The sequence below is a fragment of the Geotrypetes seraphini genome, chromosome 1, assembly GCF_902459505.1.
Source record: "Geotrypetes seraphini chromosome 1, aGeoSer1.1, whole genome shotgun sequence".
Lineage (NCBI taxonomy): Eukaryota > Metazoa > Chordata > Amphibia > Gymnophiona > Dermophiidae > Geotrypetes > Geotrypetes seraphini.
Genome location: NC_047084.1, coordinates 392681866 through 392708459, shown reverse-complemented (window position 1 = coordinate 392708459; position 26594 = coordinate 392681866). Strand labels below are relative to the sequence as shown.

General features: G+C 43.9%; 1 protein-coding gene across 2 annotated transcripts in view; it reads right to left on the bottom strand.

Annotated features, from left to right (window-relative positions):
- Window positions 1–26594, bottom strand: part of FRMPD1 (FERM and PDZ domain containing 1) — a 304447-nt gene that overhangs the window by 196683 nt on the left and 81170 nt on the right. The window contains exons 1-2 of one of the 2 annotated variants that reach the window (XM_033917500.1): window positions 17724–17767; window positions 8855–9012 (exon numbers count right to left, since the gene is read on the bottom strand). In XM_033917500.1, the coding sequence (XP_033773391.1) occupies window positions 8855–8954 (100 nt within the window). In that variant the 5' untranslated portion in view covers window positions 8955–9012; window positions 17724–17767. Of the gene's footprint in view, window positions 1–8854; window positions 9013–17723; window positions 17768–26594 lie in introns of those variants that run through there. The other variant, XM_033917490.1, reaches the window with a different exon arrangement.

Genomic DNA, 26594 nt, shown 5'->3' with positions numbered 1-26594 from the left:
GTAGGGTGACACCACTTATCTACAGGACATTGAGTTCCCATGCAATATTACATTCCATTCAAGATCATTACACTGGCCCATTTTGCTTTTTATTTAGGTGTTTCTTCCATTTCTTTTTAATTCTCCTTATTCCATATTACATTACATTAGTGATTTTTATTCCGCCATTACCTTGCGGTTCAAGGCAGATTACAGAAGAGGATTTCTGGATATGTCCAGAGGTGTTACAGAGTAGATCCCACATGTCTATCCCATTTGGCCTTAAAATCAGGCACGTTGCTGGCCTCAATGACCTGAAGTGGAAGACTATTCCAGCGATCATCCACCCTTTCAGTAAAAAAGAATTTCCTGGTGTCATCGTGCAGTTTCCCGCCCCTGATTTTCCACGGATGCCCCCTTGTTGCCGTGGGACCCTTGAAAAAGAAGATATCCTCTTCCACCTCGATGCGGCCTGTGAGATACTTGAACGTCTCGATCATGTCTCCCCTCTCTCTGCGTTCCTCGAGTGAGTAGAGCTGCAACTTCTCCAGCCGCTCCTCGTACGGGAGATCCTTGAGTCCCGAGACCATCCGGGTGGCCATTTTCTGGACCGACTCTAGTCTCAGCACATCCTTACGGTAATGCGGCCTCCGGAATTGCACACAGTACTCCAGGTGTGGTCTCACTATGGATCTATACAATGGCGTAATGACTTCAGGTTTATGGCTGATGAAACTCCTGCGTATGCAACCTATGATTTGCCTTGCTTTGGATGAAGCTTGCTCCACTTGATTGGTAGTCTTCATGTCCTCCCTGACAATCACCTCCAAGTCTCGTTCTGCTACAGTTCTTGCTAGGATCTCGCCATTAAGGGTGTAAGTCTTGCATGGATTTTGGCTGCCCAGGTGCATGTCTTTGCATTTTTTGGCATTGAAGCTGAGTTGCCAGGACCTAGACCAGCGCTCCAGTAGAAGTAGGTCGTGCATCAAGTTGTCGGGCATCGAATTTTCATCTGTTGTGCTTTTGCCCACAACATTGCTTAGTTTGGCGTCATCGGCGAATAATGTTATTTTACCTCGGAGCCCTTCTGCCAAGTCTCTTATATAGATGTTGAACAGGATCGGGCCCAGGACGGAGCCCTGCAGCACTCCACTGATCACCTCCATCATTTCGGAGGGGGTGCTGTTCACCACCACTCTCTGAAGCCTACCTCCAAGCCAGTTCCCAATCCATTTCGTCAATGTGTCGCCCAATCCTATAGAACTCATCTTGCTCAGCAATCTGTGGTGTGGTACGCTATCAAATGCTTTGCTGAAGTCCAGGTAAACGATGTCCAGGGACTCCCCAACATCCAGCTTCCTCATCACCCAGTCAAAGAAGCTGATCAGGTTGGATTGGCAGGATCTCCCCTTAGTAAATCCATGTTGACGGGGATCCCGTAGATTCTCCTCATTCATGATTGTATCCAATTGACGTTTGATTAGAGTTTCCATAAGTTTGTTCACTATTGATGTGAGACTCACTGGTCTGTAGTTTGCTGTCTCCATCTTGGAGCCTTTCTTGTGGAGTGGAATGACGTTAGCCGTCTTCCAGTCCAACGGGACGTTACCTGTACTAAGGGAGAGATTGAAGAGTGCGGATAGCGGTTCCGCCAAGACATCACACAACTCCGTGAGCACCCTGGGGTGAAGGTTGTCAGGCCCCATCGCCTTGTTAACCTTGAGTTTTGACAGCTCGCAGTAGACACTGCTGGGTGTAAACTCGAAATTACTAAATGGGTCAACTGATTCAACCCTTGTCTGTAGCTGAGGGCCGAGTCCTGGCGCCTCGTGTGTGAAGACTGAGTAGAAGTATTCATTTAACAGTTGGGCTTTTTCCGAGTCCGTTTTTACATAGTCTCCGTCTGGTTTTCTGAGACGTACTATCCCGCCTGAGTTCTTATTTCTGTCACTGATATACCTGAAGAAGGATTTATCTCCTTTCTGGATGTTCTTTGCTAGAGCCTCCTCCATGCGGAATTTGGCCTCCCTAACTGCTGTTTTGACGGCTTTTGACTTGGCCAGATAGTCTACTCTAGAGTCCTGTTTCCCTGATTGTTTGTAAGAGATGAATGCTTTTTTCTTCTCTTTGATGAGGTCCGAGATCTCCGCAGAGAACCACTGTGGCTTATTGTTCCTACTCCGTTTACTTACTGATTTAACATAGTGGTTTGTTGCTTCCTGTATGGTGGCTTTCAAAGTCGACCACATTTCTTCCACGTTATCGGTTTCTGCTTGGCTTTGTAGCGCCTGGTGAACGAAGTCTCCCATGTCTTGGAAGTTTGTGTCCTTGAATTTGAGGACCTTGGTCAGTGTGGTAGATTTAATGAAACCTTTCCTGAGATTGAACCATACCATGTTGTGGTCACTGGAGGCCAATGTGTCGCCCACCGAGACCTCTGTGACACTTTCTCCATTGGTAAGTATCAGGTCCAGTATTGCCTGATCCCTTGTTGGTTCCAACACCAGTTGCCTGAGTCTTGCTCCCTTCAACGAGTTTAATAGCTTCCTGCTGCTGCCAGAAACAGAGGAAAGTGTGACCCAATCCACATCAGGCATGTTGAAGTCACCTAACAATACTGTGTCCCCACGTAAGGTGATATTATCTATATCTCCGATTAATTCCATATCTAGGTCATCCTGTTGTCTTGGGGGTCTGTATACTACGCCAAGATACAGGCATTTGTCCTTCCCTCTGGCCAAATTTACACAAAGGGATTCCCCAGTGTACTGTACATCTGTGATTCTGGTGACCTTAATGTCATCTTTAGTATATAATGCTACACCTCCTCCCATTTTGCCCTCCCTGTCCCGACGAAGCAAGTTGTAACCCGGTATGACCATGTCCCTCACGTGGAAGTCCGTGAGCCAGGTCTCAGATATTGCCACCACATCCAGGTTGGCATTCCTCATTTCTGTTTCCAATTCCAGGATCTTGTTTCCCAGACTGTGGGCGTTGACGTACATAGCCCTCCATGTTGTGTGTTTGTTACGTCTCAGTGGGGACATTCCCGCATTAGCAGCTAGGACATCTTTAGCATTATTCGCATGTCTCTTACTCTCCCTATACCAGAGCTACATCGTGTACCTGTCCCGGACTCCCCAGATCCAGAACTACAGTGTGCTCCTATCCCAGACTCGGGAATGTGTGTATCCTGTGGGAGTATTCCTGCTTGGGCTACTTGAACTTCTTTAGTACAATTTGCGATGTGTGTACTCTCGCTGGACCCAGAATTACAATGTGTACTCCCCCTAGACCCAGAATTGTAATGTGTACTCCCCCTAGACCCAGAATTACAATGTGTACTCCCCCTAGACCCAGAATTGTAATGTGTACTCCCCCTAGACCCAGAATTACAATGTGACCCAGAATTATAGTGTTTACTTACCTCAGTCTCAAAAAAGTATTGGCAGCTTAGCTCGTCAGGTAGGTTGTTTGTGCCCGTACCCTCCCCCCAACTTACCTAGTTTAAAGCCCTGTGAAGTAGGTGGGCTAGACGGTGTCCAAAGACGTTCTTCCCTCTTCTGGTCAGGTGTAACCCGTCTGGTCCCTGCAGTCCTTACAGTGCCTCTCCATGGTGCAGGAACCCAAAGTTCCTGCACCATCCCTGCAGCCAATCATTCGCCCTCCAGATGCGATCCTCTCTGGCACTGCCCTTGCCCCTCACTGGGAGGATCGAGGAGAAGACCACCTGCGCATCCATCCTCCTCAGCTTCTCACCCAGGGCTCTGAAGTCTTCGGGTATGCTCTCAGGGGTGCTCCTGACAGTATCGTTGATTCTGACGTGGATGAGAATCATGGGGAAGTAGTCTCGGGGCTTGATGAGTCTGCCCAGGCAAGCGGTAACATCCCAGATCCTGGCCCCTGGCAAACAGCAAACCTCTCTTGATTGCAGGTCTGGTCTACAAATTGGTCCCTCGGTGCCCCTTAGCAGCGAATCCCCAATGACCACCACTCTGCGCTTCTTAGGGGTGGGCCGACCTGTTGACTCCGGAACTGGAACCGTCTGCTGAACAACTTCCTGTACCTCGTTGTCAGGACCTTCCTGTAGCAGCTGGTATCTGTTCCTAAGGGTGATTTGTGGTGTCGATGTAGAGCTGCCCTGTATGTGAGAGAAAGAAACAGAATAAGGTCTTCTGCGTTTTCCTATGGCGGAAGTCACCAGCTGCCAGGAATCAGCGTCTCCAGTGAATTCCGACGGTTGGATTCAAGTTTGCAGGTTTGGAAGCTTTGGGTGTCTCTAGGATGGTCTTGTCAGGTTCTTGTTCGGTGATCTGAGACAGCTCCTGGATGACTCCGTCGATGAAGGTCGCGTCGTCATGGATGCTTCTTAAGCGTTTGCTTCAGAGAATTGAAATGTTTCATAAGGTGTTAGTTGGTCTTCATGGATTTTTTGAATAGCAGGGTTTTTGTTTCTTTTCTGAAAGTTTTGTAGTCTCAGGTCGCGATTAGTAGATTGGAGAGTTGGTGGTCTAGTTTTGCTGACTATGTGGCTACAAAGCCATCGTACAGTTTTTTCCTTTTGATGTCTCTGGTTGGAGGGTATGTGAATGGTGTCTGGGTTCTCCTGTGTCTGGTTGTGGTAGTTTGGATTAGGCGGTTGTTCAAGTAGGCTGGGCTGTCACCATTTATGGATTTAAATAATAGACAGTAGAATTTAAATAGTATTCTTGCTTGAATTGGGAGCCAGGGTGAGTCGAGGTATGCATCGGTGACGTGGTTGTCATTTCATGGTGAATAGATTAGTCTCAGGGCTGTGCTTTGTACTATCTGTAGTTGTTTTATTATTGTTGCGGGGCAGGGGAGATATAGGATGTAACAGTAGTCAAGGAGACCTAGGACTAGGGACTGGACCATGAGCTGGAATTGTTTTCTGTCGAAGAATTTTCGAAATTGCCTTAGGTTTCTCATGACCGCAAATGATTTCTGTATTGTTTTGTTGATTTGTGGTTGCATGGTGCAGCCTCTGTCTATTGTCATTCCCAGAAGTTTTAGAGTGGGTTGAATGGGGTTTGTGATTCAGTTTATTATTAGGTTTGTTATGGTTGGGGGTTTTATTTTTTTCGAGAAGTATGAATTTTGTTTTGTCTGGGTTCAGTTTTAGTTTGTGGTCTTTCATCCATGTTGCCACTGTTTCTAGAGTTCTGTGTAGTGTGTCTGTCATGGTGAGCATTGGCTGATCAAAAGGAAGGAGAATAGTGATGTCTGCATAGCTATAGGAGGTTAAGCCTATTTTGTCTAGGCAGGTGCCGAGGGATGCAATGTAGAGATTGAAGAGTGTTGGGCATAATGGCGATCCTTGGGGTATGCCACAGGAGTTGGACCATGGTTCTGATTTTTCTTTGTTTGTCTTTACTCTGTAGGTTCTGGATTGTAGGAATCCTTGAAACCATGTGTGTACTTTGCCTGTGATTCCTATTGTATCTAATATTTGTAGCAGGATGACGTGGTCTACCAGGTCAAATGCTGCAGTGAGATCTAGTTGAATAATCAGCATTTTTTTGTCTGTGCTGAGGTGTTGTCTAGCTGTATCCAGAAGGGAGCCTAGTAGTGTCTCAGTGCTGAAGTTGGTTCTGAATCCAGACTGTGTAGGGTGGAGCAATTTGTGGTTTTCTAGGTAGTTGGTGAGGAGTTTAGCTACGAGGCCTTCCATTAGCTTGACATATAGTGGAATTGAGGCTATGGGTCTGTAGTTGGATGGTTGATCTGTTGCTCCTTTTGGGTCTTTTAAGATCGGGGTGACAATGATTTCAGAGAGGTCTTGTGGGAAAAGGCCATCTGTGAGCATGGTTTGTATCCATTGCATGAGGAGAGTGCGGAATTTTAGGCTGGAGGTTTTTAATAGGTATGGAGGGCATTGATTGAGGTCGCAAGCCGGTGTAGAGAAGGAAAACCAATCAGGGCATACACTAAAGGTGCGATGGAAGAGGTAGGAGGAAAATCAGGAGAGGACATATTCATGGAATTCAGGTGAGGACAGCATATAAAGGAGTAAGCAGTGATTAACAGTATCAAAAACAGCAGACAGGACAAGAAGGATGAGGATAAAGGCCCTTGGATCTGACCAGGAATAGGTCACTGCAGACTTTGGTAAAGGCAGTTTCTGTGGAGTACAGGGGGCGACAGCCATATTGTAGAGGATCAAGTTTCTGTCGAGATGAAAGGAAGTCAAGGCAGTGATGGAGGACAGTGCATTCTAGTAGCTTGGATAGGAATGGAAGAAGGAAGACAGGTCGATAGTTGGAGGGGCAGGTAGGGCCCAGCGAGGGTTTCCTGAGAAGTGGCTTAACCACCGCGCATTTGGAGTCATCAGAAACAGTTGCAGTAGAAATGAATAGGCTGAGAATACAACAGATAGCAGGGATAACAATATCTAAGATGGGGTCAAGAGGGATGGGGATGGGGTCAAAAGGGGTGGGAATAGGGTCAGAGGGGCGTAGAGTAGGCTTGGCTGAGGACAGAAGTTGTGCGGTTTCTTCTTCCATGATTTTAGAGAAGAAAAGTTGGGGGAAGTTGAAGGACGGTTGAGAGAGCGGGACCAGGCAAGGGGAGATGGTTCAGGAGAGGGAGGATGTGTAGGTTTCTCCTGAGCTGTTTGGGTGAAGGAAGAAGGGATAATGGGAGCTGTAAGGTCAGGAGAATAGATTGTAGAAAGAGGAGAACGATGTGACTTTGCAGCAAATTCAAGGGCGATCTTGCGATCATGGAAGAATTCAGCCATCATCTGGAGAGAGAAAGAAGGAGGAGTCGGAGGAGGGGGCGCTTTGAGAGAGTTCAGCGTGTCAAAGAGATAGCAGGAGTTATAAGAAAGGGAGTTAGTTAACTGGATGTAGTAGTTTTTGCTTGGCCAGCATGAGAGCAGAATTAAAGGACGTCAGTATGAATTTAAAGTGAAAAAAGTCAGCATGGTGCGAGATTCAAGCCAAAGACGCTCAGCAGAGTGGGTATAGGAACATAAGTATTGGATACTGGGAGTGAGCCAAGGCTGAGGTTTGGTATGCCTGACAGAGCATGGAACAAGGGAAGCAAGGGTGTCTAGTGCAGAGGAGAGAATAGAGTTGTATGACGAGACAGCCTCGTTAACAGACTTGGATAACATAGTGGAAGTGAGGAGAGGTGAAACAGTGATAGAGTGTGGAAAGATTAAGGGCATGAAGATTTCAAAACTTGTTGATGATGTTGGGAGGGGGAGTAATTGTGAAGGTTATCAGAGATGGAGAGCAGTGAGGTGGAGAAGTTAGAGAAGGAGCAGTAGGAGAAGAAGACAAGTTCAAGGCAGTGGCCATGCCAGTGAGTAAGGGCTCAGAGGCCCTCCAGATGCAGCGGGGCTTTCCAAAACCCAGACAAACTGCGGGGTTTGGAAAGTCCGTCTGGGCACCAAAACATATCCTCTAAAAAGAGGACATGTCCGGGTTTTCCCGGATGTCTGCTAACCCTACCCTACTTAACAGCGAACACTGTGTAGAAGAAGTTTGTGGAACCTCTAAATCAGCGGTCTCAAACATGCGGCCCCCCAGGAACTATTTTGCGGCCAGCGATCTGTCCACTCCTCTTCACAAGTTTTCCGATTGTGGAGAGGACAATCGCATACAGACCGCGACTGCGGCTCGCCTAAAGCAGGGGTCCCCAATCTGCTTCCCTTCCCTTTTCACTGCCCTCCCTCAAGCCACCGCAATCGGGGAACAGGCCAGCGCCAAGGTCTTAGCTCTCCCTGCTTATCTTCCCCAGCTTGGAGCCGACCAATTCTTGCCACCCGACATCAATTCTAACATCGGAGAGGAAGTTCCGGGCCAGCCAGGCAGCAATTGGCTGGCCTGGAAAGTCCTCCCCGATGTTAGAATTGACATCGGGTGGCGAGAATTGGTCAGCTCCAAGCTGGGGAAGATAAGCAGGGAGAGCTAAGACCTTGGCGCTGGCCTGTTCCCCGATTGCGGTGGCTAGAGGGAGGGCAGTGAGAAGGGAAGGGAAGCAGATTGGGGACTCCTGCTTTAGGCAAGCCGCAGTCGCGGTCTGTACGTGATTGTCCTCTCCACAATCGGAAAACTTGTGAAGTGGAGAGGACAGATCGCTGGCCGCAAAATAGTTCCTGGGGGGCCGCATGTTTGAGACCGCTGATTTAGAGGTTCCACAAACTTCTTCTACACAGTGTTCGCTGTTAAGTAGCTCCAAGATCCAGAATATGTATTTTCCTTCACATCTTGAGATCAGTATGATGTTTATGGAGCACTGTGAGACACCGGAAGGTCCCTTGCAAGTGGCTAGGGAGATGGCAAAGCTTTACCCATGGCTCCTGACTTCCAGCAGCTGTTTGCAACAGCCAAGGTGGATTCCTATGTGGCAGAGGTTGCAAAGCGCACTTCTCTTTCCAGAGAAGAAAGGATTGTCCTGAAGGATGACCAAGACTGCAGACTGGATTTGATTCTCAAAAAACGTTTTATTGTTTATGTTTTTTGATATACTGCTTAAGCATATTACAGATCTAAGTGGTTTACAGTAAAATACAGATAAATTAGGAAAGGAACTCCATTAGAGATAGGAAAGCTAGAGATAAGATAAAGAGATAGGATATAGCTATTAATATAAAATGTGCACCCTCCCCAAACCCCCAACTCTGATCACTGCCTATAGTCTAGACCTCTGCTGTGGCTTTGCTTTGTCTCTGTATTCTTAGGATTCCAGAAAAACCAACCCTAGATGGATCCAGGTTACACAAGAAATACAGAAGTCTGCATGGGGCTGTAACTGTTTCCAAAGCAAACATTTTTTTGTCCACTGTATGCATCTTATGGAACAATAGAATTATATTCTTTAGTATAAAGAGTAAAAAAATTCTTACCTGCAGCCACTGATGTGATCGTAAGGGGAAGATTTTGGGAAATATCAAAGCCGTAGCTGTTGAGAAGAAGATCTTTGCTTACTGTTAGAGTCAGTTTCATAGGAGCACTGAGTTGATTTTGAATACCAGATGAACCATTTGCCACTGAAGTTCTACTACTGCAAATTTGCAAAAACAAAAAAAAAGGTTGCTGCAATTTTTCTCAGCCACATTTTAAAAATGTTATATATTGCTCAATCAATTTATTTTCACTTTAAAAATAGAACCCATAGTTTTCCAAGTTGCTAAAATACTTATACCACACATAAAAAGATTCTCGTGCCCCTTCAGATGCTAGAATGATCTAAAATTGGACAGAAATAGTTTTGTTATATAGCAGACGACCAGTGGCGTACCTAGCATATGTGACACCCGGGGCCCATCATTTTTTGACCCCCCCCCCCATCTATATGAAAAATATGATTTTTAGTAACAATCTACATATCGCACAACAAGAGTGTACCTAGGAAAAGGCAGCATCTTAAACACTGCAGTGAGCACTAGAACACCAATACATACATTGTAAAACTAAACAAACCAGATCCTGCACAGTCAATTGATCCTGTACAGTCGATGCTATCAGAAAGCCATGTCCCTTTCATACACACAGACAGATACACCCTTTCCCAATATGGAATAATCACAAACTAAAAATAGAAATATGTAGACAAAAGTTAAACTGAACTGCCAAGAAAACAGACTCTGCATACAATGCAACACCACAAAAACAGTAATACATGTCCTCTAATACTGTGCAAAATATAAAGACAGTAGATGTAAATTTGAAAAAACTGATACATAACAATCACCACTTTACAAATTAACAAATAAAAATAAAACAAATAATGAGAAATAAAGTAATACCATTTTATTGGACTAATCCCCATAAGCTCGGTCCTCATCCCCACAAACCACCTGATTCCATCCACACAAGCCTTGAATTGTTTTATATTGAACTTATTATATTAAAGTATAAAAAGAAACAATATTCTGTACAATTGTCAATTTATAAATCAGCGTCTTTTCCCCACTCTCTGTTTCTCATTTCCTTTCAGCGTCCTCAGCCCACTCTCTCTCCACTTTCCTTCAGTGCATGCACATAAAAACAAGCAAGTAATTTTATATCATTTTCATTCTATTCATTCATAGAAATTAAAGTCTAAATAATGCCAGTCACATAACAAAACATGATTATACAAAAATAATTCCCTGCACAGTCAAGCCTGCAAGGATTACTAGATGTCTTTCAACAGCTCCCCTCCCTCCCTCCCCCTTACCTTCGTGGCCAAGTCAAAATGATCTACCAACAATAAAATTTTAAAAACACAAAGCACACTGTACGCAGAGAAAATGTTAATTATCATTTATATTCTGCGGGTTTTCAAAGAGGTCAAGGCAGATGACTTTATGCAATGTCACCTCAGTAACAACTATACAAAAATAGACAAATATATTCCCTCCCTTTTTACTAAACCGCGATAGCGTTTTTTAGCGCAGGGAGCTGCGCTGAATGCCCCATGCTGCTCTCGACGCTCATAGGCTCCCTGCGCTAAAAACCGCTATTGCGGTTTAATAAAAGGGGGCCATAGTGCAAAATATAGACAGCAGATATAAATTCTCAAAATGGACACATTTTGATCACTAAATTGAAAATAAAATCATTTTTCCTACCTTTGTTTGGTAATTTCATCAGTCTCTGGTTGCACTTTATTCTTCTGACTGTGCATCCAATATTTCTTCCCTTCTTTCAGCTTCCTGTATGCTTCCTCTCCTCCAGACCTCATTCCCTCCCTCAACTTTTTCTTTGTTTCATCCTGTCCCCTTCTTTCTTTCTCTCTCCATGCCCCCTTTCTTTCTGTATGTCTGTCTTTCTCTCTCCCCATGCCCCATTTTTTTCTTTCTTTCACCCTGCCCCCTTTCTTTCTTTCTGGCTCCCTGTCTCCCCCCCTTTCTTTCTTTCTCCCTGCCCTCCCCCATGCCACCGCCGCCACCACCACCATGCTGCCACCACCGCTGGGGAAAGGCTGCCACTGGCCATCGGAAACAGGCCGGCGCCGATTCGCCCTGCTTGTTTCCCGCGGGCCGACCAACTCTGGCTGTCCGACGTCAATTCTAACGTCATCTCCGACATCAGAATTGACGTCGGACGGCTAAAGTTGGTCGGTCCGTGGGAAAAGAAGCAGGGCGAATTCGGAGAGAGGGAGAACTGGCACCGGCTTCTTTCGCGGCAATGGCAGCCTTTCCCCTGTGGTGCACCCCCTTGGGCCCGTGCACCCGGGGCGGACCGCCCCCCACGCCCCCCCTAGGTACGCCACTGCAGACGACATACCAGCACATTCTTTTTCTTCTTTGTTGCACGTCACTTTTTAATTGTGCATGCAAAACACAGACTGCAATATTGGCATACTGATTGCAGTTATACTAATGTGATTAGGTCCTGGAGTATGCATAGGAATATTAAAACTATATAATGTATTCCTAAAACCACAATAGGTCTGCTCGAAGAAAAGCAGAATATATAGGGTATAAAATAATGTACAAAATAAAAACAAAAGCTATTTAATGAGGCTAGGACTAAAGAGGACTGTGAAGATTTACAAAGGGACCTGAACAAACTAGGGGAGTGGGCAATGAGATGGCAGATGAAGTTCAATGTAGAGAAATGTAAAGTCTTACAGTAGAAAAAAGAAACCCGAGGTACAGCTACACGATGGGAGGATTGTTATTGAGTGAGAGTTCCCAAGAAAGGGACTTGGAGGTAATAGTGGACATGATAATGAAGCCGTCGGCACAATGCGCAGCGGCTGCTATGAAAGCGAATAGAATGCTAGGAATAATCAAGAAGGGTATTACAAGTAGAACGAAAGAAGTTATCCTGCCGTTGTATCGGGCGTTGGTGCGCCAGCATCTGGAGTACTGTGTCCAATATTGGTTGCCGTACCTAAAGAAGGATATGGCGATACTCGAGAGGATTCAGAAGAGAGCGACACATTTGATAAAAGGTATGGAAAACCTTTCATATGCTGAAAGATTAGAGAGACTGGGGCTTTTTTCGCTGGAGAAGCGGAGACTTAGAGGGGATATGATAGAGACTTATAAGATCACAAAGGGCATAGAGAAAGTGGAGAGGGACAGATTCTTCAAACTTTCGACAACTACAAGAACGAGAGGGCATTCCGAAAAATTAAAAGGGGACAGATTCAGAACCAATGCTAGGACACCTGGAACGCGCTTCCAGAGGGAGTGACTGGACAGAGTATGGTATTGGAGTTCAAGAAGGGATTGGACAATTTTCTGAAGGAAAAGGGGGTAGAAGGGTATAGAAGAGGGCTAGTATATAGGTCCTGGACCTGATGGGCCGCCACGTGAGCCGGCTGCTGGGCATGATGGACCTTTGGTCTGAACCAGCAGAGGCACGGCTTATGTTCTTATGTTCTTAAAAGTAACTATACAATACAGTCAACATAAATATGACATCATAACCATAATTTAAGACAAAAGGATAAGGCAGCAAATGTTTAGGGCTGGCAAGATTCCTGTTTGCCCATCCACTGGCTACCAGCTCTCTCCTCCTTGAACCCCAATCATATTTTTCTCTACTGTGAACTTCAATTTTCATTCCTCCTGTTTACAGGCTTCCAATTTCATTCCTTGTCCCCTACCCTGTGTACTTTCCAATATATGCATTATTTGAGCAAGTTCTGGGATCTGATTTTTAAAGGCATAGACACTTTCTGGACTTCTAATAAAGACATAAGATTATAAAATCAAGCTTTGCTACTATTTGTGTTTCTGCCAGTTACTTATGACTTGGATTGATCATTATTGGAAATAGGATACTGGTTTAGATGGACCACTGGTCTGACTTAGTAGGGGGGGCCTGCTGGCATCCCTCCTGCCTATCGCGGTTCAGTGGGGGGTTGTTTTGGGGGTTCTAGCAGGAGGAATTGGGCATCCCTCCTGCTGTGGACAGTGTCAGGGGGGAAGTCACTGCCACTGCCGCTCAGTTGATCAAGGCAGGGAGATTCCCTTGCTATGATCATCTCAGTGGCAACGCAATTCTCTAACCGGCGCCTGTGACATGGGTGCCGGTTAGAGAATCAGGGAGGTTAAGCGGGGTTAGGCGTCTGCCCCTTAGAGCAGATGCGATTCTGTATAGGACACAAGTGTGCGATTCTCAGCAGCTTCTTAGGTGGCTGCAAAGTCCTTTACCGAATTTCCCCCATACTGTACTACCTCCATTGTATTCAAACCTCTCTCATACATAATTCATTTTGCTATCCTGAAAACCTGACTGCAAGGTGTGTTTCCCAAGCACTCGATTGAGGACTTGTCTAGAGTACAAGAGATGAAGGATCAGGGCAGCAGCAGGAGAGTCCAAGTGGAAGAAGTGTTTGGGGAACTGGAGTCCAGGGACACTAATGGAGCCAAATGAGGAGATTGGGATCCCAAGATAGCATCTTCCCAAGGAGCTGAGTACCCAAGATGGAGAAGGAGGCTGACACAGTAGACTAGTGTTGTTATGTTGCATCTGGCCTGTAGTAGTGTTGTTACTCAGATCTGAAAAGAGAAAAAGGCAAAGCTCAGAGGAGGAAGGACGTGGATGGCACAAAAGGTAGGTTGAGACTTTGGTTAATAGTGTCACAGGAGGCAGTTCAGAAGGACAGTATCAGGTAAAAAGAGGGCAAATAGGACAAATAAAATCCCCCTTTTACTGGTATAATCAGGGTTCTGGGATACTGATCCCCAGAGTTATATGTACAGAGGTAGCCAGCCGCTTAAAAAAAAACCTTTCTGCCAGCTCCCACCAAACTATTAACCAAAGACAAATTGCTTCTCTCTACTCCAAACTGCTCCCTTACCCTTCTCACTTCAACTGCTTTCTGTCTTCTCTCTTCACAGTTTCTCAGGCTGAAAAAAAACTCTGAATCTTTCAAAAGAGACATATAGTATCTCTCTTTCCTTGGCAGTGGGAGGAGTCTATATTATGTACAGACAGTTTCCCTGTTGCTATAACATCAGATGCCTGTTTGCTGAATTTTTGCACTTTGAAAGATTCAGTGAACACAGAAATCCCGCTGCTCACATACAAAAGGACAGAAAATAAATTGTGAACTTTCTTTAGTTTAAAAATAAATTTGAATTGCCTCTCAGAACACCATCTGCAGGTCCAAGAAAGATTCTGGGAAATGTGATTATGCCTAGGATCCTGAAAAGGTTCTTTCTCTATATCCCTCTCCTTTCTCTCCCTTCCACTATCTAGGCCAAAGAATCCAGACCAGGTTTTCCAAAGTGAGGAAAGAAGTGGACCCTAAAACAGTAAACTCCCTATCCTTCTGAAGGGAGAATCCAACGGGAATACACCTATATTCCTCTTTGCTCCTCTTTTCCATCTCTCCATAACATCTATCCTTCACCTATCTTTCCTTCAATTCTATTCCTCCTCCATCTACCCTTCTTTAATATCAGCTCTATTTTCCACTCTTTCCATCTCTCATCATCTCTCCTTCAGCCTTTTCTTTGCCTGCCTTCCTTTTTCTCCTCTCTTCTCCTTCTTCATTCTCAAAGTGCTTTTCCTTGATTTACTCATACTTGCTTTCTATAATTAAAATGTTATATTGCTTCATATTCATTCTCTAGCAGCCTAATTATTGTCTTTACACTTCTCTCTCCGAATCTGCGGGTTTAGCATCCTCAGATTTAGTTATTTGCAAATTTTTGCCCCAGACTCCCCCCCCTAGTTTTTATGGGTGAATCGCTGCATCCCAGACCTCCCCACACCTTACCTGGTGGTCTAGCAGTGATGCGGGGCTGGAGCGATCTTCCTACACTCCTGCCCCGTGCAGAGCTGTCATCAAAAATGGCTGCAATGAGTTCCCATGGTCTCACGATACTGCAATGGGAACTCACAGCAGCCATTTTTGATGGCGGCTCTGCACAGTACAGGAGCGTAGGAAGATCGCTCCTGCCCTGTGTCACCTCTAGACCACCAGGTAAGGTCTGGGGAGGTCAGGGACGCAGGAGGGAGGCGGGGGTGGGTCAGAGTTGGCCCTAAAAGTTATTTGTGAATTTCCATATTTGCGGGCCGGCTCTGCCCCTAACCACCGTGTATACAGAGGGAAAAGTATATTCACTTTATAACAATCTTTACACATTAAACCCAGTAGATGGCAGTATTTCACTTTTTCTATTGTCCTTTAGCAAAGAAGACATGCTGTTCTATTGAGAAAAGTCAAAGCCAAAAATCATGGGGTTAGAACTGAATATAAACAAGACGAAGATCATCGACACAGAAAATGATGATTTTGAGCTTGAAAGTGATAGAATAGAAGTTGTAAAGCATTTCAGTCTCCTGGGCTCTTTTGTAAACACTCCAAAGAATACTCCACAGAATAGCACTTGGTCACTCTTCAATGAAGGCTCTCGACAAAGTATTCAAAGGCAAGGAGATAACACTCCAAATGAAGATCAATCTTGTCCACACACTCATTTTTTCAGTAGTCAGTTACGTAAAAGCTGGACACTACGGAAACAAGACAGAAAGAAGATTGACTCATTTGAGCTTTGGTGCTGGAGAAAGATTTTAGGCATGCCGTAGACTGCCAGAAGAACTAACAAATAGATTCTGGAAGAGATCAAACCGGTTATGTCACTCGAAGCCTAAATGATGAAGTTATGACTGTCTTATTTTGGTCACACTATCAGTAGAGAGAGATCACTGGAGAAAGATCATGTTTGGGGAAAATTGAAGGAACCAGGCGAAGAGGGTGACCTGCAATCAGATGGCTGGACATGTTGAAAACAACCATGGGGATGACGTTGGAGGACCTTTCTGGACAAGCACAAAACCGATTTCTTTTTTAGATCCGCAATTCATCAAATCGCTAGGACTCGAGCACGAGTTGATACCACCTAACAACAACAATGTCCTTTAGAACTATCATGTCTTTCCACATCCCCTTATTAGAAGCATCTGTCCTCCTGGAATAGCTAATTATTTGTTTCTTTGTTATCTGCTTCCTCTCTAAAGCAACCAACTTCCTTAAAAATCTGGTTTTCAGGAAAATACCCAAGCCTAGCTTTGTCTTAGGGCTCCTTTTACTAAGCCGCGTTAGGACTGTAGAAGAAAAAAATACAGAGGTTGGCAATGTAGTCCATAGCTGTTTCCTGGTGCATATTGAGAAAAAGGCCTGTACCCAAAAGACTGAAATAGGGTTGCCATATCTGTCATCCATGAAGCAGAGAGTACCCTAAAGGACAAAGAACTGGTCATGGAAGAGGTCCTGCATTTTTGGCCATAGACACCACTATTGTTTTTACACTGGTCTCTGGCCTCATGGGAATCTCTCAGTCCTGCTCATATGAGAGGTCCACTAGACCTGTAAAAAAAGATCGGAAGAAAAGTATTCAGATATTTTTTTTTAAACATCTGCTGCTTCTCTCTTCCTCCTCCCCTAACTCAGTACCAGCTTGACTGAAATCACACATTTTGGGACATTAAATGATGCACTGGCTAATCAATAAGATTAAAAATAAATCCTCAGCAGAGGTGAAACTGCATACAAATCAATATCTAAATCAAGCAAGATCTTGGTCTGCAATTGAGATGCACTTGTTTAAAGGGACATTTAAGGAAAGGTGAAGTGAAAACTGGTCAAGTTTTGATCAGGTCACCCAGTGGCGCAGCGAGCGTAGGAGGCGCCCAGAACGATGGCATGCCCTGCACCCTCCTCGACGCCCCTTCTTGCTCTTTCCATGGACCCCCCACACCACACTCATACCTTCCCTTCCCCTTGTACCTCTTTAAATCTTCACCAGTGACCTGGAAGTGATTTTAGAGGAGAGCTAGACTGGCGCAAGCAGCAGACTGGTGAAGTTCCTTGTGCTGGTGAAGATTTAAAGAGGTACTGGGGGAGGTAGGGAGGGCGTGAGTGTGGCATGGGGGACAGAGAGGTGCTAGTGCCCCCTTCCAAGATGGCGCCTGGGGCGGTATGCCCCACCCCCTTTACTATGCCACTGAGGACATCCCCCTCTAAAACAGAGAGGCAATTACAAATATAGTCTGAGGTAAGATAAGATTTTCAAATGTCTTTGATTTTTGAAGATTGTTCCCGATTTTAAACCAGCATCTGATTCCAGTGGGAAGCCAAGTGCTGGATTTCTCTTCCCCCACTTCCCCTTCTGACATGGCATGAGCAACCTCCAGTCTTCTTAATCCTTCAATCCACACAGTGATATGAGATGCATAGAGAAATGAGGTAACTAATGTGTAGCACAGCTCAGAGTATAATAAGGCCAAATTCCTTCATTGCATATGAACAGCTTCTGCTCTAGTTTTGAATAGAAAACATTGTATTCAGTGGCCAGCCAGAACAGTTGGTCATTTCAGCCTGAAAATTGGTGACTTGGCTCCTTTCTTCACAAACTGGTGTATTCAATAATAATTTAAAAAAATTATGGATTAGAATATGCATGATGACTGTAGCATGTCTGTAGAATTGTTTTGATTCACCAAAATGGCAAAATATTTAGCCTTAGACACTATACCACATATGTCCCAAATCTAAGGCATACACAACCTCATTCAGTTTCTTCGCCTCATTAATTTATTCATGTTCTCGGCATATTTCTAAAAGACCTCAGAACCACCACTCCACCGTCCCACTTAAAGTGTTTTAAACGGGGAGACACTTGTGGTGAACTCCTCACCGGTCTTATATTCAATTTTTCAGATTTAAATTAGTGCTCCAAGCTACTTATAATTTTAACTTCTCAAAATATAATTTATATTTTACTTCACTTTAGTAATGGTGTGCAATCAGAATCTCACTGAGTTCAGCGGTAGGACCCAACATATTTCACCGAAGTTTCATCAGGGATCCATGCTAGATAAAGGATATCAATATCAAGATTAATGTTTCCACAACAGATACCACTAACTACAACCCATAGTAATAATCATTCTTCCTTACCAAAACCGCTAACCACCACTGTACACTTGTGTTTCTGTTAGTAAGATGGCGTGGGCGTTTCAGTCGAGGAAGCAGGGAGATGGACACCACATATGAAATAGGAAGGTCTATGACCACTGGTAGGACAACAGTTGGTTGGAAGACAATTGGGAGGATACAATAATTGGGAGGACCTTCCATGGCTTGCTATCAGCTGATCACAACAGGGGAATTCCCGAAACTGGGGCTTTTGGGGAGTCCTGCCAGCTCATGCTGCCGATCCAGGGCAAGCAGTCATCCTACCATTTGTTGCATCGTACAAATTGTCTTCCTACCAATAGTCGGGATACTGAGGTTGGTCTATGACAATTCAAGGTAGAAATATGAGGAGTAAAACCCCTGTCACAATTTATTATGTGTAGTTACAGATCTTAACCTGACAAAGGACTGAGCATCACACGGATTCTCTGCATAGATTTACACTGCGCTTCTTCAGCTGAGAACAAGAACTGGGGCTCTGAGCCAGGACTAGTATGTTCAGTGACTCAGATATTAAGTAGCCTGAATGACTTAAGACACTCTTGAAGAAGGTGAGTTTCATCCTTTATTTTGGCATATCTTTGACTGACGCAGAAGGTTCTCATATGAATGGCCTGCAACTGTTAACAATTGTGTCCACCAATCACAAGCCACAGAGCTATCCTGACCTGAAGGATTTAACTGATAACAAATCCCATGTGAGACCATGCAGGGAGTCAGCCAATCAGTTCCAAATCCCATGAACAGGCTTATCCTCATCCTACCACCAAAGAGAGAAAAGAAGACTGCACCACCATCTACAGCAGTGTTCTTCATTATTTTTTAAGTTGGGGTTACTTTGGATTCTAATGAGCTTAAGGAGAGCCACAAAATATTTTCCCATGGGGGGGCCACAGCACTGCTGACACCATCAGACCTTATTGGGATGTATTCTCAAGGTTGTGATCATTTCTAATGCATTCTCTTGTCTATTGAGTAGCTTGCCCCATGTCTGTCTCAATAGCAGCCTATGAAATTTTACTTCAGAAACATGTCCAAACATTTTTTTAAACCCACTATAATAGCACGAGCAGGCAGGGTCTGGCCTGGTACATAAACATCCTGACACAAGCATAGAAGGTAAAGGAAAATTCTTTATTAACTCAAAAGGAAATAATCTGGTACCATGTTACTTTACAGGGTCAGGCCTCCAATGAACAGTCTTTTGATTTCTGTGACAGGGTGAAGTTCCTGTCACTGGCCAACAGAGGGAGCCTGATCAGTGGAGTGCATGAAGCTCATTTGCGTAAGATCTTGCAAAGGCTACTAGAAACTGTCCATTCACCCTGAGTGAAGCATGGTGTTGAAAAGAACAGCTCCAAGACAGCGAGCTGGGAAGAACAGGAGCTCCTTCGGTTGCCTGGGTGACCAGGGAGAGGGAGAGGGAGAGGGAGAGGGAGAGGGAGAGGGAGAGGGAGAGGGAGTCGGAGTCGGAGTCGGAGTCGGAGTCGGAGTCGGAGTCTCATCTCATCTCATCTCATCTCATCTCTGGCCTAATCCTCAGTAAGTCTGATAGATTGGCCTGTCCTGTAGAGCTTGTGGTAACTAGGAGGGTACTCCAGGCTTGATAATCGGCAGGGGACCAGGAGGATGTATGACCAGGGGTATGAACAACTAGGAAAATCCTCACAGAGAATAGCTGAGGGACTGGAAGGAGTTCTCAGGAAAAGCCCTCAGAGAGAGACTGGCTAGGAAGGGCCTGGAAGGAATAGCTGGAGGGCCCAGTAGAGCCTGTAGTCCGGGGGGGCTCAGGCTTTACAACCAATGCTGGCAGAATACTCCCTAGGAAGCAGTCCGATAGGCCTGGGAGAACATTGGCTAAAGGGGCCAAAGGTCTAGTGAGCAGCTGGTGGAGACCAGCATTGAAACCTGTAAATGCCACAGGAAGCTGCCTTAACACTTGTAGGGCCAATGAGGATCAAAGAGGACCTGGAATGACCTGAATAACTATGAGACTGACACAGTGATAAAACTCATCACCATTCCTGTCCAAGCATCCTTCTAGCTTTCAACATCACCTTTTCAACCTGTTTGGCCACTTTAAGATCATCACATGCAATCACCCCCGTCCCGCTCTTCTGTCATGTACATAAATACTGTACCGTTCTCTCAAATGCATGACCTTGCATTTCTTAGCATTTACCAAATAAGAAGATACCTGGAAGAGAAGGAGAGAATGAGATTGAGAAAGATAAAAAAATAAAAAATAAAGAAATAGAATTTGCTGACGTGACTGCTCTTCTTGAACAAACAATAACTGTTGACACTGATAGAGCTACGCTCTTAGTATCATTTGTTTTTGAACAAGATGTGAACATGATTATGAAATTGTTCTTTAAAAACTCACAAAAGTTATTTGGGGAACAGAAAATATGGATATACCTTGACGTCGCAAAGACTACGCAAGAACGGAGGAAAGAATTTCTTTCTATGCATCAAGATACTATTAATTTGGGAGCAACGTTTCTTCTAGCATACCCCTGCAAATGCTTGGTTAAGTATTTGGGAGTCAAATACACTTTTTTTTCTCCAAACCATCTGAAGGAATTCCTAGATGTGAAGAAGATCATCAAGGACTGAGGGATAATGAAATTTTAATAGCTGGTGCTTAGATACATTAAGCCTATTTGTTAATTAAATTCTTCTTTAATTTTTCTCTCATATATTTTCTTGAATGACTACCCCCCAAAAAATTGAGGTCTAAGAAGGGGATAAAGAAATACTTTTTATTTCCATATGTATGAGTTTATAATACTTCTGTGTTGTTTTTGCCTCCCTGTGTTTATTGTAGCAAGATGTATTCTTGTAAATTTTGTTGAATACAGAAATAAATAATTAAAAAAACCCAAAAACATTTATTATCCCGCTTATCATTGAATTCAAAAGTTGTGGGGCTGTAATCAAAAATAATGATGAGCGTGTGGTATCATAAATTATTTGTTGAGGTGATGGTATTACTAGAAGATATTGATTTTGCGATCTGAGTGTTCTGGTGGGTGTTTAGGGGATAAGTACTCTGTTTATGAATTTTGGTTTATGGGAAGTTTGGGTCTTAAAGGCCAGTAACAAGATCTTGTAGGTTATTCTATAGGAGATTGGCAGTCAATGGGCTCTTATCAGTAATGGTGTTACATGGTCGTATTTTTTTTTAATATTGTTATGAGTTTGATTGCCATATTTTATATTATTTGTAATTTTCTTAGTTCTTTTTGGGTGATTCCTTTATAAAGCATGTTGCAGTAGTCTATTCTTGAGATAATGAAAGTGTACTAGGATGTTCTAAAAGGTTCTAGGATGTTCTAAAAGGTTCTAAAAAGTTTTCTATGGAGCGGATTATATGTAGTTGATAGAAGCAATTTCGAACAACTGTACTGATCTGATTATGATGGCTTAATTTCTCAGCAATATCGTTCACAAAAATGTTAAAAAGAACAGGCTCAAAAACAGAACCTTGAGTTATACCACTGGTAACATCGCTTTCCTCATAGCGATCTCCACTGACTACCCTCTGTCGCCTTCCACTCAACCAGTTCTTGACCCAGCTTGCCACTTTGGGACCCATCCCAAGGGCACTCAGTTTGTACTCGATGACGTCTTTGTAATTTCTTTTCGCTGATTGTCCAGCTCTTCTTGTTGTAAACCGCCTCGAACTACCATGGCTTTGGCGGTAAATAAGAATAAAATTATTATTATTAAAGTGGAAGTACAGTGTAGGTATCGATACAAGTAAAAAGAGCGAGGAGGTTACAGCATTTTTACAGCATTGAGGTTACATGGGAGTCGATATAAGCGAAAAGAGAATGGAGGTTACAGCATTTTACAATCTTGGGATCGCATCAGGGTCTACGAGGGATCCGAAAAACCTGTCGAATAGGTGGGTCTTCAGGGATTTTCTGAAGGTTTGGTATGACGGAGAATTCAGGAGAAGGGTGCTTAGAGTGTTATTCCAAATGCCTGCCTGAAAGGATAGTGTCCTATCAAGGAATTTTTTGTATCAACATCCCTTGGGTGTGAGGAATGAGAAAAGGAGAGTTTTGCGGGAGGGACGGGGGTTGGTCTGAAGGATGAAGTGACTCATGAGGTACGTGGGCAAGGTGCCGAATAAAGTTTTGTAGCAGAGGTAGTCGAATTTGAAGAGAATTCTGGCTTCAATTGGTAGCCAGTGTAATTTTTTGAAGTATGGGGTGGTGGGGTTGGATTTTTTCAGGCCGAAGATCATTCTCACAGACGTGTTTTGAATCGCTCGTAGTCTTTTAAGGGTTTTGTTGTGGGCTCCTAGATAAATTATATTGCAGTAGTCCAGTGAGTTTAGAATAAGAGATTGGACTAGCAGTCTAAACGCAGTGAAGTCGAAGTAAGGTTTTAGGGTGTGTAGTTTCCATGGGAGGCAGAAGTATTTTTTGATTAAGATGTCTGTGTGAGTGTCAAGGGTGAGTTGTTGGTCAATGGTGACTCTTAGGATTTTTATAGTGGGGTTGATTGGGAAGTTGCTTCTATTTAGGTTGATTGAAGAGATGATGGCTTTGTTTGATGGGGCTGCCATGAAGAATTTGGTCTTGTCCAGGTTTAGTTTAAGTTTGAAATTTATTGTCATAGTCATAGTAGATGACAGCAGATAAAACCCAAATGGTCTATCCAGTCTGCCCAACCTGATTCAATTTAAATTTTTTAAAATTTTTCTTCTTAGCCATTTCTGAGCAAGAATCCAAAGCTCTACCCAGTACTGTGCTTGGGTTCCAACTGCTGAAATCTCCATCAAAACCTACTCCAAAGACCTGGGTGAACACTGAGGAGATGGTTTTGGTAGATAGGGTGGTAAAGGGAATGATGATTGTAATGTCGTCTGCATATATGTAAGATTTAATGTTCAGCTTTGAGAGAGTATGGCCTAGGGAAGACGTGTATATGTTAAAGAGGATAGGTGAGAGGGGGGAGACTTGTGGGATGCCACAGGGATTGACCCAAGATTGTGAGTAGGCTTGTTCGCTGAACACTTGGTAGGATCGGTTTTTCAAGAAGCCCTCGAACCAGTTTAGCACTTTTCCTATGATTCCGATGGCATCTAGACATGTCAATAGGATATCGTGGTCCACCAGATCAAAAGCACTGCTCAGGTCGAATTGGAGAATTAGTGCTTGGTTCCCTGTGCTAAGTATGTGTGATATGTGATCCATGATGGAGGCTAGATCGGTTTCAGTGCTGTGATGTTTGCGGAATCCTGATTGGTATTCGTGTAGGGTAGAAAATTTATCCAGTTAGTTAGGGCAGTGTTGATCAGACCTTCTGTCAGCTTGGTGAAGAAAGGGATGTTGGCAACTGGTCTGTAGTTGGAGGACGAAGAAATTGGGTCCTTGTGGTTCTTTATAATGGGAGTGATTAGGATGTGGCCGAGGTCAGTCGAGAATTCTCTGTTGGACATCTGTTGTGAGATCCAGTCATAAAGCAAAGCTTTGAAAGGCATCGGTGCCGATTTCATGATGGTGGGTGGGCAGCTGTCAAGGCGGCAGTAAGAGCTGGCATATTTATTGTATAGTTGGAGGAAGTGGAACCAGTTGGGTTTGTCAAAGTGATCCCAGCACATGTCAGCAGGGATGTCATCAGGGTGGGGGTTGATGATAGGGAAGGGGGGGTTGGGTAGGGAGTAATGGATGGAAGCGCTTAGTTTGAGGATTTTTGTCCTGAAGTGAGTAGCAAAGGACTCTGCGTTTGGGAATTGAGTGGAGGGGGATTTTTTATGGTAGTTGATATCGAACAGTGTGTTGATTAGTTTGAAGAGTTCCTTGCTGTTAGCTGAGGGGGAACCAATTTTGGATGAGTAGTAGGCATGACGTTTTTCTTTTAAGACTCTTTTGTATTCGTGAATCTAGGATCTCCAGATTCCTTTGTCTTTCTCATGCTTTGTTTTGGGCCAGATCATTTCGAGCTGGCTTGCCTTTCGTTTTAGAGTAGTTAGTGTCATGTCGTACCAATCATCAATTATGTGTCGTCTTTTTTTGCCTTTCTTTAGCGGTGCAATTTTATCAAGGATCGATTACTGGTGTTGATCCAGTATTCAGTAAAGTCCTCGTTAGTGTCGGGGATGGGTAGTAGTGTGAAGTGAGCCAATAATTCAATGGGGTTGGGGGTAGGTCTGAAGGTTGTGGTAGGAGCCTCCTTTTTGTGGTTGAAGTTTAGGTTGGATTTTTTTTCTGCTCCATAGTATTTGGAAATATGCGAGAAGGTGGTCCGACCAAATGGGGTCGGTCCAGGTTTCTTTGGTGATGGAGATGGAGGGGGGGGACTTTGGAGGAGAAGAAGATTAAGTCTAGGTGGTGGCCTTTCTGATGGGTGATTGGAGGGGGGGAATGGGGAATCCTAGGGAGGTTAGGAGGGAGAGTGCCTCCTTAACTGATGGGGAATTTTGGTGCTCTAGATCAGTGGTCTCAAACTCAAACCCTTTGCAGGGCCACATTATGGATTTTTAGAAACTTGGAGGGCCTCAGAAAAACAGTTAATCTCTTATTAAAGAAATGACAATTTTGGAGGAGGTAAAACTCTTTATAGTTTATAAATCTTTCCTTTGTCTTAATAATAATATTGTAATTTATAGCTAAAGAGACATATGATCAAGAAACTGTTTTATTTTACTTTTGTGATTATAATAAACATACCGAGGGCCTCAAAATAGTACCTGGCAGGCCGCATGTGGCCCCCGGGCCACGAGTTTGAGACCACTGCTCTAGATGGAGGTTAATGTCGCCTAGTAGGAGATTGTAGTTGTCTTTTATCAGCTTCTACATATTTCTCCCCTTCACCTTTGAGTCTCTCAATGCCACTCTTGCAATATTTCTTATCACTGATTTTTTTCTAAAAAATGTCTTCTCTCCCAGTTTCATGCCAGCTATTTTTCTTCCATTTGCATCTTTGCTTTCCTGACTACACAACTGGCCTTTCAATTTTTGCAGATATTTTTGCCTATCTTCCTTTTTCTGTGATCTTTTGTAGTTTATGAAAGCTAACTTCTTATTCCTTACCTTCTCAACTACTACTTTTGAGAACCAAAGTGGCCTTGTCCTCAAAAAAATGTTTGTTGCCTTTGTAATAACTTCTTTCAGTTTTGCCCACTGCACTTCTACTCCCTCCAGACATTCCCATCCAGACAATTATTTGACATAATCCCCCATCCAAACAAAGTTATTTTTTTTTAAAGTCTAGAACCTTTGCTTTTGAATGAGCCCTCTCTATACCCATCTTAGATTCAAACAGTTTTTATTGATGCAAACAATATCAAAAACAACTTAACAGCATCACATTATGTATAATACAACAACAATGCATCAAATAATATAAAATAAGAAGCATAAATACCCCCCACCTCCCCACCCATAACCCTCCCTCCCCCCAATGGTATTCTCTAATTCACCTCACTATGACACATCAATACACTCTAGGACACCCATCTTAAGACCGCACTACGGCCCTTAGGATGCAAGGTTTGTAAGTAAGGTTCCCATATATTCATAAACATCAACTTTCGCTTCTCAGGCCTTCCAGCATCTCTCGACTCCCAGATGGCCAACTGATGTAACTGGTTTCGCCAATGCCAAAACTTCGGGGGGTCAGGGACCGTCCCCATCTTAATATTAAACCGTCCCACCGGTGATCACTGGATGCCTGATGATCACCCACTGTAACATCTAAAACACTTTACCCATTTGTGAGCATTAAGTCCAGTATGACCCCATCCCGCCTGGGTTCCATTACCAACTGCTGGAACAGTTCTCCTTGTAGAGAATCCAGGATCTCCCTACTTCTAGAAGACCCTGCAATAGGGATACCCCACTCAATATCCGGCATGTTAAAATCACCTATTAGTATAATTTTATTTATTTTTATTTTATTTATTCAATTTTTCTATACCGTTCTCCCAGGGCAGTTCAGAACAGTTTACATGAATTTATTCAGGTACTCAAGCATTTTTCCCTGTCTGTCCCGGCGGGCTCACAATCTATCTAATGTACCTGGGGCAATGGGGGGATTAAGTGACTTGCCCAGGGTCACAAGGAGCAGCGTGGGTTTGAACCCACAACCCCAGGGTGCTGAGGCTGTAGCTTTAACCACTGCGCCACACACTCCCTTTCTCTTTGTTAGATATATTTTGAATGTCTCTATTAAATCTCAGTCCACTGCTTCCGTCTGTGAAGGAGGCCTGTATAACACACCAATGTAAATATATTTGCCATTCCCTTTCCAAACTGATCCACAGTGCCTCTTCCTTGCCCTGCAGATTCTGCAATTGTGTAGCTTTAATATGATCTTTAACATATAATGCTATTCCCCCTTCTTTTCTTCCTACCCTGTCTTTCCTGAACAGATTATAGCCCAATATAACTACATCCTAGTCATGGTTCTCCATTAACCATGTCTCCGTGATCACTACTATATCCAACTCATCTTTTTCTATCACCACTTGTAGATCCAGAATCTTGTTTCCCATACTTCGAGCATTAGTATATACTGCTTTCCAGACATTGCCCCCTTTTTCCATGCATGTAGAAGTATTCAGTGATTTACTTACCTGAGGGCTTATACCAGTGGTAGGCAAACTCATTAGTCAAAAGAGCCAAAGATCAGCAGTACAACAATTAAGATTTCTTTTGAGAGCCAAATTTCTTTTCAAGAACCATGTTTTT